The sequence below is a fragment of the Lynx rufus genome, unplaced genomic scaffold (assembly GCF_022079265.1).
Source record: "Lynx rufus isolate CCGP_SWC_20201006 ecotype Redwood Valley unplaced genomic scaffold, mLynRuf1.p SCAF_8, whole genome shotgun sequence".
Lineage (NCBI taxonomy): Eukaryota > Metazoa > Chordata > Mammalia > Carnivora > Felidae > Lynx > Lynx rufus.
The window spans coordinates 58910235-58924323 of NW_025814896.1; the positions used below are offsets into that span (position 1 = coordinate 58910235).

A 14089-nucleotide genomic window follows, 5' to 3' on the forward strand; every position below is an offset into this window, starting at 1 on the left:
TCTAACCATCATGTAGACCCTGGAGGACTTGGAGTCCACGTGACCACAAAGGATATGGGCTCTGGGAGCTGAACAGATTTTGGGGGTCATCAAAGCCCATCTCCTCCCTGTATAGGGTTGGAAAATTGAGGCCTTCAAAGCAACAAGCTTCAAGCAACAAGCTTAAGGCCACATCTCAAGTCAGGGGCAGAGCTTGACAAGGATGCCTATTCTATTGTACTATGCGAATTCTCAGCCTTCCTTCTTCCTGAGTCTCTCTCCCTCCATTTCCAGCAGACCCTTTGCAGCACCTCCTGACCCCATTCCCTATCCTGAATAGCTAAATCCTGACATCCTGGGTCTGGTCCAAGTTATGCCCTGTGGAGCATGAGCTGAGGGGACTGCTCACAACACAAGGGACATCACTGGGCAGACTCGATTCGGCACCATGAAAGCGTCTCAGGCCTCAGGGAATGATGGAAGAAGACATCTTAGACTGGAAGCCCTTCCTTCATGGCAAAGCTGGCTCTGGATATCAGTGTGGTTTTATTAGAACCATATTTTAGCAATGACTATGCTTTTAACCACAACCTAATAAATGGCCCACGGGACTGAATCAAAACCACACCTGGAAAGTGATGCAGTGGCAGTGACCCCTAGAACATGAGACTATCCTGGCTGGCACTCTGAGAGCTGAAAGTGTCACCTCCAATGCTGTTTTGGCCTCCCTACCGTCACTGCCCCTCCTCTTGAGTAGTAGACCCCACCTGTCTACCACAGTCTCCAGTTCTAGCCCAACCCAGCCTCATGTAAAGATTAAAGCATGGAGCCAAGACCTGCAATGTCCATTCAGCCTAGCTGGCCAGATCTTCTGGATGCCAATGCCCTTGTCTTGGGTCTCCACAGATCTCCCTCTTGGCACAAGGCTGGTCTCCAACAGTGATCCTCTGCTCACTTGCTTTGTAGTCTGCTCTGATACTGCCTCCTTCTCTCCCACTAGCTGGTGCATACTTTCATGCATCTTTGCTTGAAGGTTTGAGACTGGATAATTTTTTAAAGAAATAAATAGGATTGCACCAAACCTAGACCCATGTTGTGAGCCATTGACCTGAACTAAGGCATCCCAAGGTTGGAAGAGGCTGCCTTGCCATTCTTCTGAATAAGCAAGCTGTCACTGTCTGGCCAGATGCAGATGGGCACTTTTTTTTTTTTAACATCTCTCTCCAAAGTTGACAAATTTTATTTTTCCTGTCACCATTGTTTAAAAGCATAAAATCCCCCAATTTAATGGTACAAAAATAAAATAGCTCCCCAGTGAGGATAGTTGGGTTGTATCCCCTAGTCTGATACCTAAAGGCTATAGTGCAGGGAGTTCCCCTTCAGTCTTCCTTTTGACAGCGAGGAGGGTAACGCCACCCTCCTTTTGATAGCTGTTGAATTAAACTCGTATTCTATATTGAACACATGGCAGAACTTGGGAGTTACATTTATAAATCCTAAATAATTGAGAGTGTCACTCTCAATTGAATGGTTCCAAAGCTATCAGAATCAGGGTTGGGGCAGAGGGGGTGAGCAATAAGGTGGAGGGTTTCCCTTCTCGTTCCTTTAAGTCCAAAACTAAACCTTCTAGCTTCCAGACTCCTGTTTGTAAGTATCTAAAGGAATTTCCCGTGAAGATTGCTGTCATCGTCCAAAGAGTTTAGTAAGTGCTGTCCAAGTACAGTGTTGTGGTAAGTACCAACCAGATGGGGTAGCTAATCACAAAGGAAACTCGCCTGAGCTTATCAAGGTGCCAATTTACAGGCATGTAACTGTTGAACTAACAAGAGGATAGCATGGACCTCATGACATATGTTCTCCTAACACCCTATATTTCAACTGTCTTAACTCCCACTCAATGTCTTTGCAATTATTTGTATAATTTTTTTTCCTCTACAGAGGCTATCACCTCTGTAGAAAATATTAGGAGTAGCATATTAACACAATGTAGACTTGTAGAGAAATGACTCTACCTCCAATTTAGTGGAGGAAAGCCTCACAAATGATTTTTAAGACATTTCTTAAAGGCTGATGACTATATACTTTTATTTAACTTCCTTGTCTATTAGCCCTTTATTCAGTGAACTGCCATTTCTGACATTTTCTTCTGTTTTATTTCAATCTACATTTTATCCAATGTTTTTATGTATTGTTTGTTGGTCTTGTTGATGTAGTGTCCCAGAATTTGTGTGGCAATGGGCTATTTACACATTTTACCTAGAGAAACTCCATCATGTTCCATGCCTACCCAAGAGATCATTGAGATGTGACAAGTGGAATTCTTCACGTGTGGCTCTCCTTGCATCATCCATCAATCCATCATACTATGTGGTGGGGAGATATATATATCTCCCCTCCAGGTTGAACAGATCCCACATTCTGAAACTCTCTTGCCATTAAGCACTCCAAAGTACAATTCCCATTGTGATAACAACTCTTAGTGGAAGGTTAAAAGGGTGGCTTTCCAGTGCTTTTGATCCAGACCCTGAATCTATTTGCCCTGTTTTGAAATAGACTATTATGTGGAAACATTGATTAGATGGGTATCAAGTATTGTGCCCAGGTTTCCATGACTTGGGTTGGACACAAACCTTTAGCAGAGAGCTTCCGGGTTTTGGAGAGGCTGAGCAGGACCATAGTCTCTCCCTGTGTGAGATTAAAGCTATCTACCTCCATCTCCCCTGCTCCCCCTGATTCTCGCCTCCTTCCAGGCCATCTCATTCATGACCATTGCCTTAACAACAGATGTTGGCAAGGATGTAGAGAAAGAGGAACGCTTTTGCACTGCTGGTGGGAATGCAAACTGGTTCAGCCACTCTGGAAAACAGTATGGAAGTTCCTCACAAAATTAAAAATAGAACTACCCTATGACCCAGCAATTGCACTACTAAGTATCCAAAGGATACAAGTGTGCTGTTTCAAAGGGTCACATGCACCCCAATGTTTATAGCAACTCTATCAACTCTATCAACTCTATCAACAATAGCTAAAGTATGGAAAGAGCCCAAATGTCCATCGACAGATGAATGGCTAAAGAAGATGGAGTATTACTCCATCAAAAAGAATGAAATCTTGCTATTTGCAACAACGTGGATGGAACTAGAGGGTATTATGCTAAGCGAAATTAGTCAGAGAAAGACAAATATCATATGACTTAACTCATATGTGGAATTTAAGATACAAAACAGATGAACATAAGAGAAGGGAAGCAAAAAGAATATGAAAACAGGGAAGGGGGACAAAAACATCAGAGACTTTAAAAGATAGAGAACAAACTGAGGGCTGCTGGAATGGTAGTGGGTGAGGGGAAGGGCTAAATGGGCACAAGGCATTAAAGAAGACATTTGTTGGGATGAGCACTGGGTGTTATATGTAGGAAATGAATCATTGGATTCTACTCCTGAAATCATTATTGCATTCTATGCTAACTAACTTGGATGTAAATTTTTTAAAAAATGACTATTGCCTTGCTTCCAGAAGCAGAGCACTAGGCCACTGCCTTCCTCTTCTCTTTGTATGATTACATAGAGTTGAAACAGTCAGGTATGAGGATGTGTATTGACTTGGAGTGGACAGAGTAGCCACAGCTCTGAGGATTGTGGGGGCACTGGGGGAAAAAATGTCATTTCCTCTGGCATCCACAGAAAACACATTCCTTTTGAAAAAGGGGTCATCTCTGGGCTACCAGTTTCTCAAATACCTGGAATTAAAGGAAAATGTACCAGAATGCATAGATAGGACTGAATCTGTTCTCTATGACATATGAATGTCTCTATTATATAAGGTATGAATCCAAGAGGCATGGTGAAATAGGACATACATGTCATTATTCTCACTTTCCTCATTCTGTGAAGGTGCTCTGCTATATCCATCCACTCAGAGGATATTCTCATATATGAATTGATAATTTTAAAAGCCCCAAATCAGGGACACCTGGGTGGCTCAGTCAGTTAAGCATCTGACTTCGGCTCAGGTCATGATCTCACGCTTTGTGGGTTCAAGCCCTGTGTTGGGCTCTGTGCTTGGAGCCTAGAGCCTGATTTGTATTCTGTGTCTCCCTCTCTCTCTGCCCTCCCCCCCCTGGCTCAAAAATAAGTAAACATTTAAAAAATTTTTTAAAAGCTCCAAATCAGAAAGTATAAGACTTCATTTCCATGATGATTTTTCTTTTCTCTCAGGAGCAAGTTCTACCTATGATGACATCATAAATTTACTTCTAAGGAGAATAAACCTCTCAAAAGAAATACATGGTTACCCCAGTTATAGAAATTGATTTTTTTAACTCCAAGCAGGTGCTAATCACCAGTCATGTATAGAAACTTGGAAGAGAGTTTTGAAATACAAGTTATACCCCATATAAGTAAACTTGCTGCAAAAAAACACTTCATACTTATGCTCAGAAACAGGTGGCTTACTAAAATTATTTCTCTGTTATCTGTTCTGTCACAGTGGAGATATCATTGCCTTTGAAAAATCTACTAACTATAACAGCATTATCCAACAAGAAGGAACAGTGAGTATGGAATAAAATAAATTTACTATAATAGAGCCTGCAATATTCAGTAATTGCCTGATTAGATGCAAGTGTTTTCCTATGTTTAATGTTCTTAGTATGTGTGGCCCTTAACCACTCACCCATTTTACCAGTGTTGTTGATTATCCACCATGTACCTACCACATCCTATGCTGGGACAGGTGTCCTCAAGGAGCATATTGTTTTGCTGCACATCAGCTGTTTGTGTTTCTTTTGCTATAATTAAGAAGGATGTTTAGGTTGTTGGCAATAAATTTGTGTGAAAATGTCTCCATATTACAGTTATAGCTTTTTGAATTAGGACACCAGAACTATTAATAGCTAATCTATGACATCATGAGTTGAATTTTGCTTAAGTTGGCCAAGACGACACGATAGTACTTTGATACTGTCTTGTTGAGAGGGTCATTGAATGGGTAACTTTTTGAAAACTTGTTTTGTGACAAGCATTCTTGAGGACTGAATGGGTGTGAGAGAAAAGTAAAAACAAACTCCCTATACGTGAATAGAATAAAGTTTAATGGTTGGGAAACTGAGATAGACATGAAACAACTGGTGTACTGTGGAATAGGCAGGGTAGGCTGTAGGTGGATTGGGAAGTCCAAAGTGGGATTGGGGGGAAAATGTTGTAGTGGGCCAGAGTGACTAGGGAAGGTTTCATGGAAGAGGTGGCCTGTGTTCATTTCCCATTGCCACTGTAACAAATCTAGCACAAATTTAGTGGCTTAAAACACAAACTGATTTTCTTACAGTTCTGGAGGTCACAGTCTGATATGGTTCTCACCAGGCTAAGATCAAAGTGCTGGCTACAGTCTTTCTGGGGGATGGAGGGGGGGATCTATATCTTGTCTTTTCAGCTTTTGAGGCTGCCTATGTTCCTTGGCTCATGGCTCCTTTCTCAGTCTTCAAAACCAGCAAAGGCGGGCTAAGTCCTCATGCTGCCATCTCTCTGGTTCTTTGAAGCTTGGAAGGGCTCCCCCCTGTTAAGAACCCTTGTGATTACATTGGGGCTGCCTGGATGCTCCAGATAATCTCCCTATCTCAAGGTCCTTAACGTTAATCACATCTGCAAAAAAAAAAAAAAAAAATCACATCGCCATCTAAGGTTCTGGGGATTAGGATGTGGATATCTTCGGGCAGTCATTAGTCTGTCTGCCATACTGTTCTTGAGCTGATCCTGGAGGGGTCACTCAGATCTTTTAGGAGGCATTCATCTTGAGAGTGTAGCTTGCATTCACGTTAGGAAGTGTGTGGGCAGTGAGGAGCTGGAGGTGAGGATTTGGGGAAACTGTAGGCTCTGGGTGGGATCAGATGGCAAATAGCTAGTCAAAGCCAGGCTGGGGAATTTAGATTTGAGACTGTAGGCCACCACTGAGGCAACTTTAGAAGGAGAACGACAGGATACATTTGCTTTGGGAGTGATAATTGAGGGAGCAGTGTATTCAAGGATGCAGAAAGGACCAAAGGCATCCAGGAGAATTGATAGGGGAAGCAGATAATACCTAGTAGATCGGGTGTTGATGGAAAGGGCCCCCCATTGTACCTCCAGGGTGAGACACATTGTATGTGCTTACTAAAGACTACAATGACATTTGTTTAGAACTACTGAAAATTCCAAACTGCATTTGATATACCTGGAAAATCTAAATAGAATTTCTCATATTTTTCTTTGTCATTTGCTGAACTATTTCTGCAGAATGGGAATCCCTCTGATTCTTTCCTGAATGCCTTCTCCTGAAGAAATTCCAACTTCAGTGGTTCTGTAATAAACTTTCACTTTAGATTTCTGATTATGTATATTATAAAGAAAAGATTTCAATCATGATTTTAAAACATTTTTCTTTCCTGAAAGATCAATTCTTTTCATAGGAAGAGCTGGGAAGGAATTAACTTCAGGAACACATAACTTTGCTTTTTATTATTATTTTTTGGTAATCAATTACTTTTACATGGTCCTTGTAATGATTTCTTACATTACTACAATAGTACATATACAGACTTTGAACAGGTAGAACACTGATGCATTTGCCATGTTGAAATGTAGAGATTTCTGCAGTGAGACAGAGAATAGTCTGACTGGAACTATGCTTCTCCACTTGGGCATGCATAAGGCTCACTAAGGAGGCAGATTAAAATGATAGATTGCTGGCCTCATCTGATCTACTAGGGCCCTAGAGATATGAACCCCAATTGCTCCCAGGGATTCTGATGTGGATGGTTTCAGGACCACACCTGAGAAGCACTGGCTTTGATAATAGAAACATAAGCCTCAGGAGCATTGATGAATACAGGAGGTCAGGGTGTGCTGTGGAGAAAATGGATGTAGTTAGGGTAAGTTGTGGTAGGTAAGAGAAGCCAGCCCAGAGTTGGACTGGATGATTCCTTAGTGCTTCTCTAATAGAAGATTAATGACCAGGACAGTGAACTCCATGAAATAGCCCCATTTTTCTTGATGACCCACACCCACATGCTAGAAGAGCTCTCCATCCAATGACTCCAAATGAAGCCAGTGTTCCAAAGTGGTAGGAATGAAGGTTGAATAGCACCCAGTGCAAACCCAGTGAGAATCAAACATCACCCAAAGGAAATGACATTTTTGGAGCTGTTGCCTTTCTACATGACTATGTATTTATTTAGACACATATACCTCTATTTTTATTTAAAAATATATATCAATAAGGCGAATTTCAACTTGGCATCTTCACAATATTAAGTGCATACTGTGCATTTTTCCAAGGAGAGGAACAATTGCTTTCATCAGAATCTCAAAGAGGTTCAGGACCACAAAGAGTTAAGTAGTACAGATTTTAGGACACTAAGAAGGCTGTTGACCATGACCCCTAATCTTCTCTGATCCTCACTGTGATGTAGGCTGATAACAAGGAAACATGAGAAGAGGAAGCTGGTAATGTCTGTTCTCAAGTATGTGCAGCACTGTGTGGGATGGGAGCTGAGGGCTACTCCTATCCATAAGGGTGGGTACAGGTGGTTCGAAGGCCACTCTGCCCTCAGGTGGCTTGCAGACAGGAACATACTGCAAACCCACATAAACAATCTACTAAGCAAGATATAAGTGAGTAGCTCAGTAAGGCTCTAAGTATATAAGATCTGAGAAAGCTAAGGATGAAATATTGATCTTAGAACTGTACTGTCACAGAGCACCATTGAGTTGGAGAGACACTGAAGACGAAAACCCTCATGCTTGTTGTAATCAAACGTGGCGGGCTATGCCATCTCAATTTCCAACTCAAAGGAATGATTTCATCCTACTCTATTGAAAATGGGAATTATTTAAAAGTAGTTCAGGAAGATCTTGAAGAAATCACTTAAAATAAAACCAATGTCCTTCAATCAAGAGTGATCATGCCTTCCCTTGCTCAAAGGGGACAGCAGAAAGGAATGTTGAATTTGCTTTCTGCCATGTTACCTTTTTTCCTCCTTGATGGAAACATTTTACCATTCTGTAATTTGTACTTCTAAAGGCTGTGCTCTTCATTTTCCTTGGTAGTTAGCCCTGAAATTTCTAATATGGGCATCATGACCTAGACAGGATCCGGTTTTATTTCAAGGAGGGACAGTTATATAGACAAGGATTATATAAATGCATTTGTGGTATTAAATTATTCATACATAATATTTTTATCACGTTACTATATAGCACTTGTAATACATGACTGCAAGAGTGATACATCTGGGTAATATACTCAGTTCTGACTGCTTCCTGATGACCATAGTTTATAGAATTATAGGAGAAAGATAATATCACTTCGAATGAAATAAGGGGGAAAGTTGCTGGATCAATGATATATCCAGAGTGTGTATAAAAGTTTGCATAGAACATTAACCTGTAGTAGCAATGTGATCATGACATGGTTTATATGCAAGAAAATTCATTTATTTTGAAGAAATAATCCGTGTATAAATGGTTTCTAGTGTGAAAATCATTCACCGATAAAGACAGACCCCGTTGGATCCCCTTTGTCTGAATTCAGGAGATGTCCATTCTGGGAGCAAGAACTGGCAAAGAAGTACTCCTACAAAATGGTAGGCTTGCACACATGGGGGAAAGTAACTTTTCACACATTTGATGCCTAGGGGAATAGATGTCTTCTTATTTTGTTGTGATCATTTGAACCAGATGGAGTACGTTTGCCTTCTGCCAGACCTGTGAGCACCAACGTTCCCTCCGGGGCTTGGTGTCAGTCAGGAGGTTCAGGTCTTCCCCTCACATCTTACAGAAAGGCTCCACCTAGGACCACTTTGTCATCAGAGTGAGGGCTTCCCTATGACAGAGCAGAGAACAGATATGCAGGTTTTCTAGAAGCTGGGACTGGGGAACATGGAGGGGCAAACTGGGGTTTAGGGAGAAAGATGTCAGATATTGGTGGCCTCTTTAGTGGATGGTACAGACCCTAGAGTTATGACATCAAAATTGAAGCTATGTCAATGTTAGGCCAATAACATGTATGCATTGCTACACATAAATAAACAACACTGGAAGAGCTCAGCTACTGTTATATCAGAATTGCGACATGAGCAGCAGACTCTAAGGGCTTAGAAAGATTCTTTGAGAATCAGTTCATTCTGGAAGTGCCCCTAAAACTGAAATGATTTTCCATATCCTTCCTAGATGGCCTTTCTTGCTGATGAATACTACAACTATTGCCAAGAGATTTTACAAAACGTGAGGAACCAAGAACTTGAGAGGGTAGGGTTTTATCTATAAAACACAAGTATTTATGACTCATCATTAATCATTGTACTTGAAAAGACCCCTCAAGGGATGTCAAGTAGTAATTTATTGCACTGAAGTGCTTAGAAGGCAGCTATTTATAGTTATTGAGGTGATACCTGAGGTGATATTTTTATTCAGTTTATTCATTTGGAAATTTTCCAAGGTGCTAATATAACCTTATGCTTCAAATATAATTCAGCTATTTTTTAAGATGTAATTCCTGCTGATTTTGAATAAAGTGTTGTAACATTATTCACCCTAGAATTTTCAGTAACACTAAAGAGTCATTTTACTGATAACCTGCTAACTGAAAAGGAAGCAAGACTTTGAAGCAGGGTCATCTATGTTGTAATGAGTGGATGATTTTATTCTAGAATTGGCTGTGAAAAATATGAGCAAATCTTTTAACCATTCTGAATTTTATCTTTTGCCATAGAAAATCCAGGGGAACAAGTGCACATTTAAATGAAATCTTTTTTGATGCCTAGTGTTTTAAGTACTTCAATTTTGGGTGATAATGTTCATTTGGCATGAGTTCATTTAGTACTTATTGTGTGTAAAACATTACAGTGAAGGAGATACCAAGGTGTTTTCAGGATGGCCCTTGTCCTACTAATGCAATTTTATAAATATCCATCCACATTGGATATCTAATATACTCCTTTCTTTCATTTGCTCATCAAACATTAACTTAATTCTTACCCTGTGACTAGAACCATTTCTGGAACTAGGGAACGTATTCTTCATAAGGCTTATAGTCTGGTACTAAAAGGAGCAATACAAGCCAATAAATATGATACAATATGGCAAGTTCTAGAATGGCAGTTTGATTGGATTGTTTTGGGTGCCAGGAGGAAGAGTAATAAGATGGCTGAGAATCTCCCGGGGGGGAGCCATGTTGCTGTTGATTGCAGTGAAAAAGCAGAAGTTCAACAGACTCAAAGTGCAGTAGGAAAGGGGTTCCAGGTAGAACCAATGGTATAGGCAAAAGCAGCAAGATGTTCACAGGCAATGACATGACAGAAAGGTCACTATGACTAAATGTTAATATCTCTTAAGGAGAGAACCAGAGGGAAGGTGTGAAAGTAGTCTGGTGCTAGAAAGGGTCTCATGCCCTGTGAAGAATTCTGATTGATTGAGAAGCGGGGCAGGGGGAGCGGTTGGAGACAGTGATGCAAGATCACCATACGGGAGCAGAGGGCAGTGAGGAGGTTTTGTCATAGTCAAGGCGAGAAGTGAGGGGGGAGGTCTGGAGCAGTGACAATGACATCAGAAAAAAAGATAGACAAATTGGAGAAATATTCCTAAAGCAGATACAACAGGATTGGATGACTTTGGGAAGGATTGGTGAGAGAGTTATCAGAGATGAGCCCATGGTTGCTATCTCATTAAAACCCACCAACCCTGGGGCGCCTGGGTGGCTCAGTCGGTTGAGCGACCGACTTCAGCTCGGGTCATGATCTCACAGCTTGTGAGTTAGAGCCCCACATCGGGTTCTGTGCTGACAACTCAGAGCCTGGAGCCTGCTTCGGATTCTGTGTGTCCCTCTCTCTCTCTGCCCCTTCCCGCTCATGCTCTGTCTCTCTCTCTGTCAAAAATAAATAAACATTTAAAAAAAAAAACCCACCAACCCCAAAAAGCCATGCTCCAAAGTTACCAAACTGACAGTAAAAGGATTAATAATCCTCTCATCCCACTATTGTATTTTTGTTCAATATCTATGAGTCTCCTTGGAGATGTCTTCTGAAGAATTAATGCCCTGGTAACAAGATTTCAAATCACAGGTTCATCATCAGGTACTTAGAGAGTTGGCCCTAACTTCCTTGGCAGCCTACATACAGGGATAGTCCTTGCCTGGAGTCATTGGCAGGTCCTCCTGTCAGGGTTTCAGTGCTTCAAAATATTTGAGCTTACAAAAATCCCTGAAAGGCAAGAGTCTTTATTAGCTGGCATCTCATGTTGGTCATCTGGTTCAATAATAGAGTCTGAAGAGTCATCATGGGCAAAGATAAAGAAAAGTAAGGAAGCTGCCATTTTGTCCCACAACAAAAAGTATCTACAGAAGTCTTTAAAGAAGGCCCCTATGTAGAATGATACCGGTCCTCTTTTATCACAGAGTCTTTAGGTGAATTCTAAGTTGGCAAGGAGGAAGCTTCTTTGATTACATACTGTTACACGTCCTTCTGAGCTGACAAATAATTGAGGGAGTCAGTCAATGAACATTTATTCTAAACTGTGGTCTGTGGTCTGTGCCCTGTGGCCAGATCTTTATCCTGTTACAATCAACAGGAGCCCCCTTGTGGTCAGAAACGGCCTTCCTTCCAGAAAACCATGAAAATTACGTTCCATGTCTTCCCATCCAACTGGCAGTTGCTCTCTGATAGGCTACTGGAAAGAATACTTCTAAAACACAGCCTGGAAGAGCTCATAGACAAAGTTTTACATTAACTGGACTGAAATTCATCCCATTATCACTTGGAGCTGATTAAATATGTAACGGGGGATTAGTCTCACCAGACACAAAATGAGTTTTTGGAGGTATGTTCTATTCCCTCATCAGGTGGAGGACTTGCTCACTTCTTTCTGGAAATCTCTGCAGCAAGACACAGTCATGCTTATGTCATTGCCTGATGTGTGCCAGCTCTTTAAATGCTACGATGTGCAGCTGTACAAGGTAGGAAGATATTTGTTTGCCTTTCTAGAAATCGATACCAAATGCTGGGATTAGAACCACAGCCCTCCTGCTCTGCAGTCTCTGTGGTCTTCAAGCCCTCTGAGGAGTAAATAGTGGTGTTGATGGACCACGAGCCTTTTGATCTTTCCCTAAAACTCAGCTTTTTTTTTTTTAATTCAGCGAAAGTTACCTCATGTAAAGAAAAAGCCAATACACATAGTGACCTATGGTTCCAGTGATTACTGAAATCTGCATTAGGTCAAAGTTCTTTCTCTGGTAATTTCAACAAAAGAAGCCTTTTTAGAATGAGTAATTGGAATAATTGCTTTGGAATATACCTAATTGCCAGGGTTTTCTGTTTGTTGTTGGGTTTTTGTTTTGTTTTGTTTTGTTTTGTTTGTTTGTTTTTAATGCTCTATCTCTAGAGTGGTTATCATTATTTGGGGATCAGTTATATATAATTTCTGTGGTTCTCCTTAAGCTGGCCATGAACCTTTACCTTTTACTTTATTACCTTTTAGGAAATGGTCTAGTCCTTCAAAGTTTTTAACACAAAGGTTGAAGAATGGTGTCTGGGTTCTCAGCCCTTATGTATTTGGATTTGACCCACCTACTATTGGCTGAAATAGTATTTCTTAACATTTTGAATCAATTAGCAATGTTTTAAGAACTTTAAAAAAAAAAAAAAAAACCATCCTGGCTGCACATCCTGCACAGTGAGCAGTGAGTGGCCAAGCCGCTGGTGGCTTTCTCTCTGACTTTGTGGCACGTCTGACCATGGCCACTTGTAACTAGAGGACCCCTACCCTGGGTGGCAGCCACCACATCTTGACAATTCTGTTGCAGGGAATTGAGGACGTTCTCCTTCATGACTTTTTGGAAGATGTTTCTATTCAGTACCTGAAGTCTGTCCGGTTATTTAGTAAGAAATTTAAGCTGTGGCTACTTAATGCTTTGGAAGGGTTTCCCGCCCTCGTGCAGATCTCCAAACTCAAAGGTAGGTTTCAGTGAAAAAAAAAAAAAAATGAATTCTGTTGAGAGTAGATGACGTATCTGACTTTCAGACTGAGGCAGGACACCTCAGTTGTTGGGTAACTCTTCCCCTCCTGCACTAAACTGTGGTATGCAAGGCATGACCACTTCAGATCTGCTGGTGTTTGCTTTAGTGCGATGATGGGTCTTTGTGCTGATCCACCCACACCCTTTCACTATTGCCCCTTATAAATACTCACAGGGACTTCTGACAGGCCCTCCGGGATAGAGGTGCAGGGAAGGAGCTGGCCCTGCCTCCAGCCCCTAGCTGATGCGGCCTTCTCAAACCAACCCCCGAAGGCAGGCTACAGTCCTTGGGCTCACTGGCCACGCAAGCAGGGCTGACCAGGGCTCAGGCTCCAATATTCTTCCGCCTCTTTGTGCTCTGTGTGGCCTCCCGCAAGGCTTCAAAGAATATTGCTCCCTCTTTTGAAATCCCTCCCATGCCCTTAACTTTCTTACACCTCTTGGGCCACAGGGGCATTGACACCTTTGTGGTCTCAGTCTGCCCATTGGCTTTCTAGAACACTTTCCCTTCCATCGTGCTGCCAGATGGTAGTGGCTGAATACTACTTCCCCCAGGCTGCTTGCCTGCTCCAGGACTACAATGGCTTCCTTTAAATGCCAGCATTCACCCACGTGTGTGTGACATGTTTATGGTCCTGGAAATACCCATTTTCTCCCTCCTGCCTCTGTGAGGTTTTCCACCACCACCTGTAGCTGCTTCCAACAGCCTCCCCACCAGGACCCTCCTTTTCCTGGGCCAGCTTGCTCAGGGCTGAGTCTTGCTTTCTTTGCACACTGTTTGCTACCTTCTCAGAGTGCCCACATAACAGGACCATGTCTAATTTTAACCCACCAGCCCTGCACCCCTTGCTGGGTTCGGTACTCACACTGGGAATCTTGATCTCGTGTGACCCACCTGAATCATGGAACCATGACCACGAGACTGCCAGCCAAGAATCCACAGGGAGGGGGTGCTGCAGGGAATGTAAGGTCTGGAACTTGCTGTGGCAGAAGATCCATGAAGTGGGGAGACCAAGCCCCACTCCAGCTTTCCTGTGGTGGCTTTACCTCCCATCTTAACCCAACCCCG

At 42.0% G+C, this 14089-nt stretch overlaps 1 protein-coding gene across 1 annotated transcript in view; it reads left to right on the top strand.

Annotated features, from left to right (window-relative positions):
• Positions 1 to 14089, top strand: part of RFX8 (regulatory factor X8) — a 56658-nt gene that overhangs the window by 25929 nt on the left and 16640 nt on the right. The window contains exons 2-5 of the mRNA XM_047069244.1: positions 8486 to 8596; positions 9183 to 9236; positions 11848 to 11961; positions 12808 to 12958. Coding sequence (XP_046925200.1) covers positions 8486 to 8596; positions 9183 to 9236; positions 11848 to 11961; positions 12808 to 12958 — 430 coding nt within the window. The remainder of the gene's footprint in view (positions 1 to 8485; positions 8597 to 9182; positions 9237 to 11847; positions 11962 to 12807; positions 12959 to 14089) is intronic.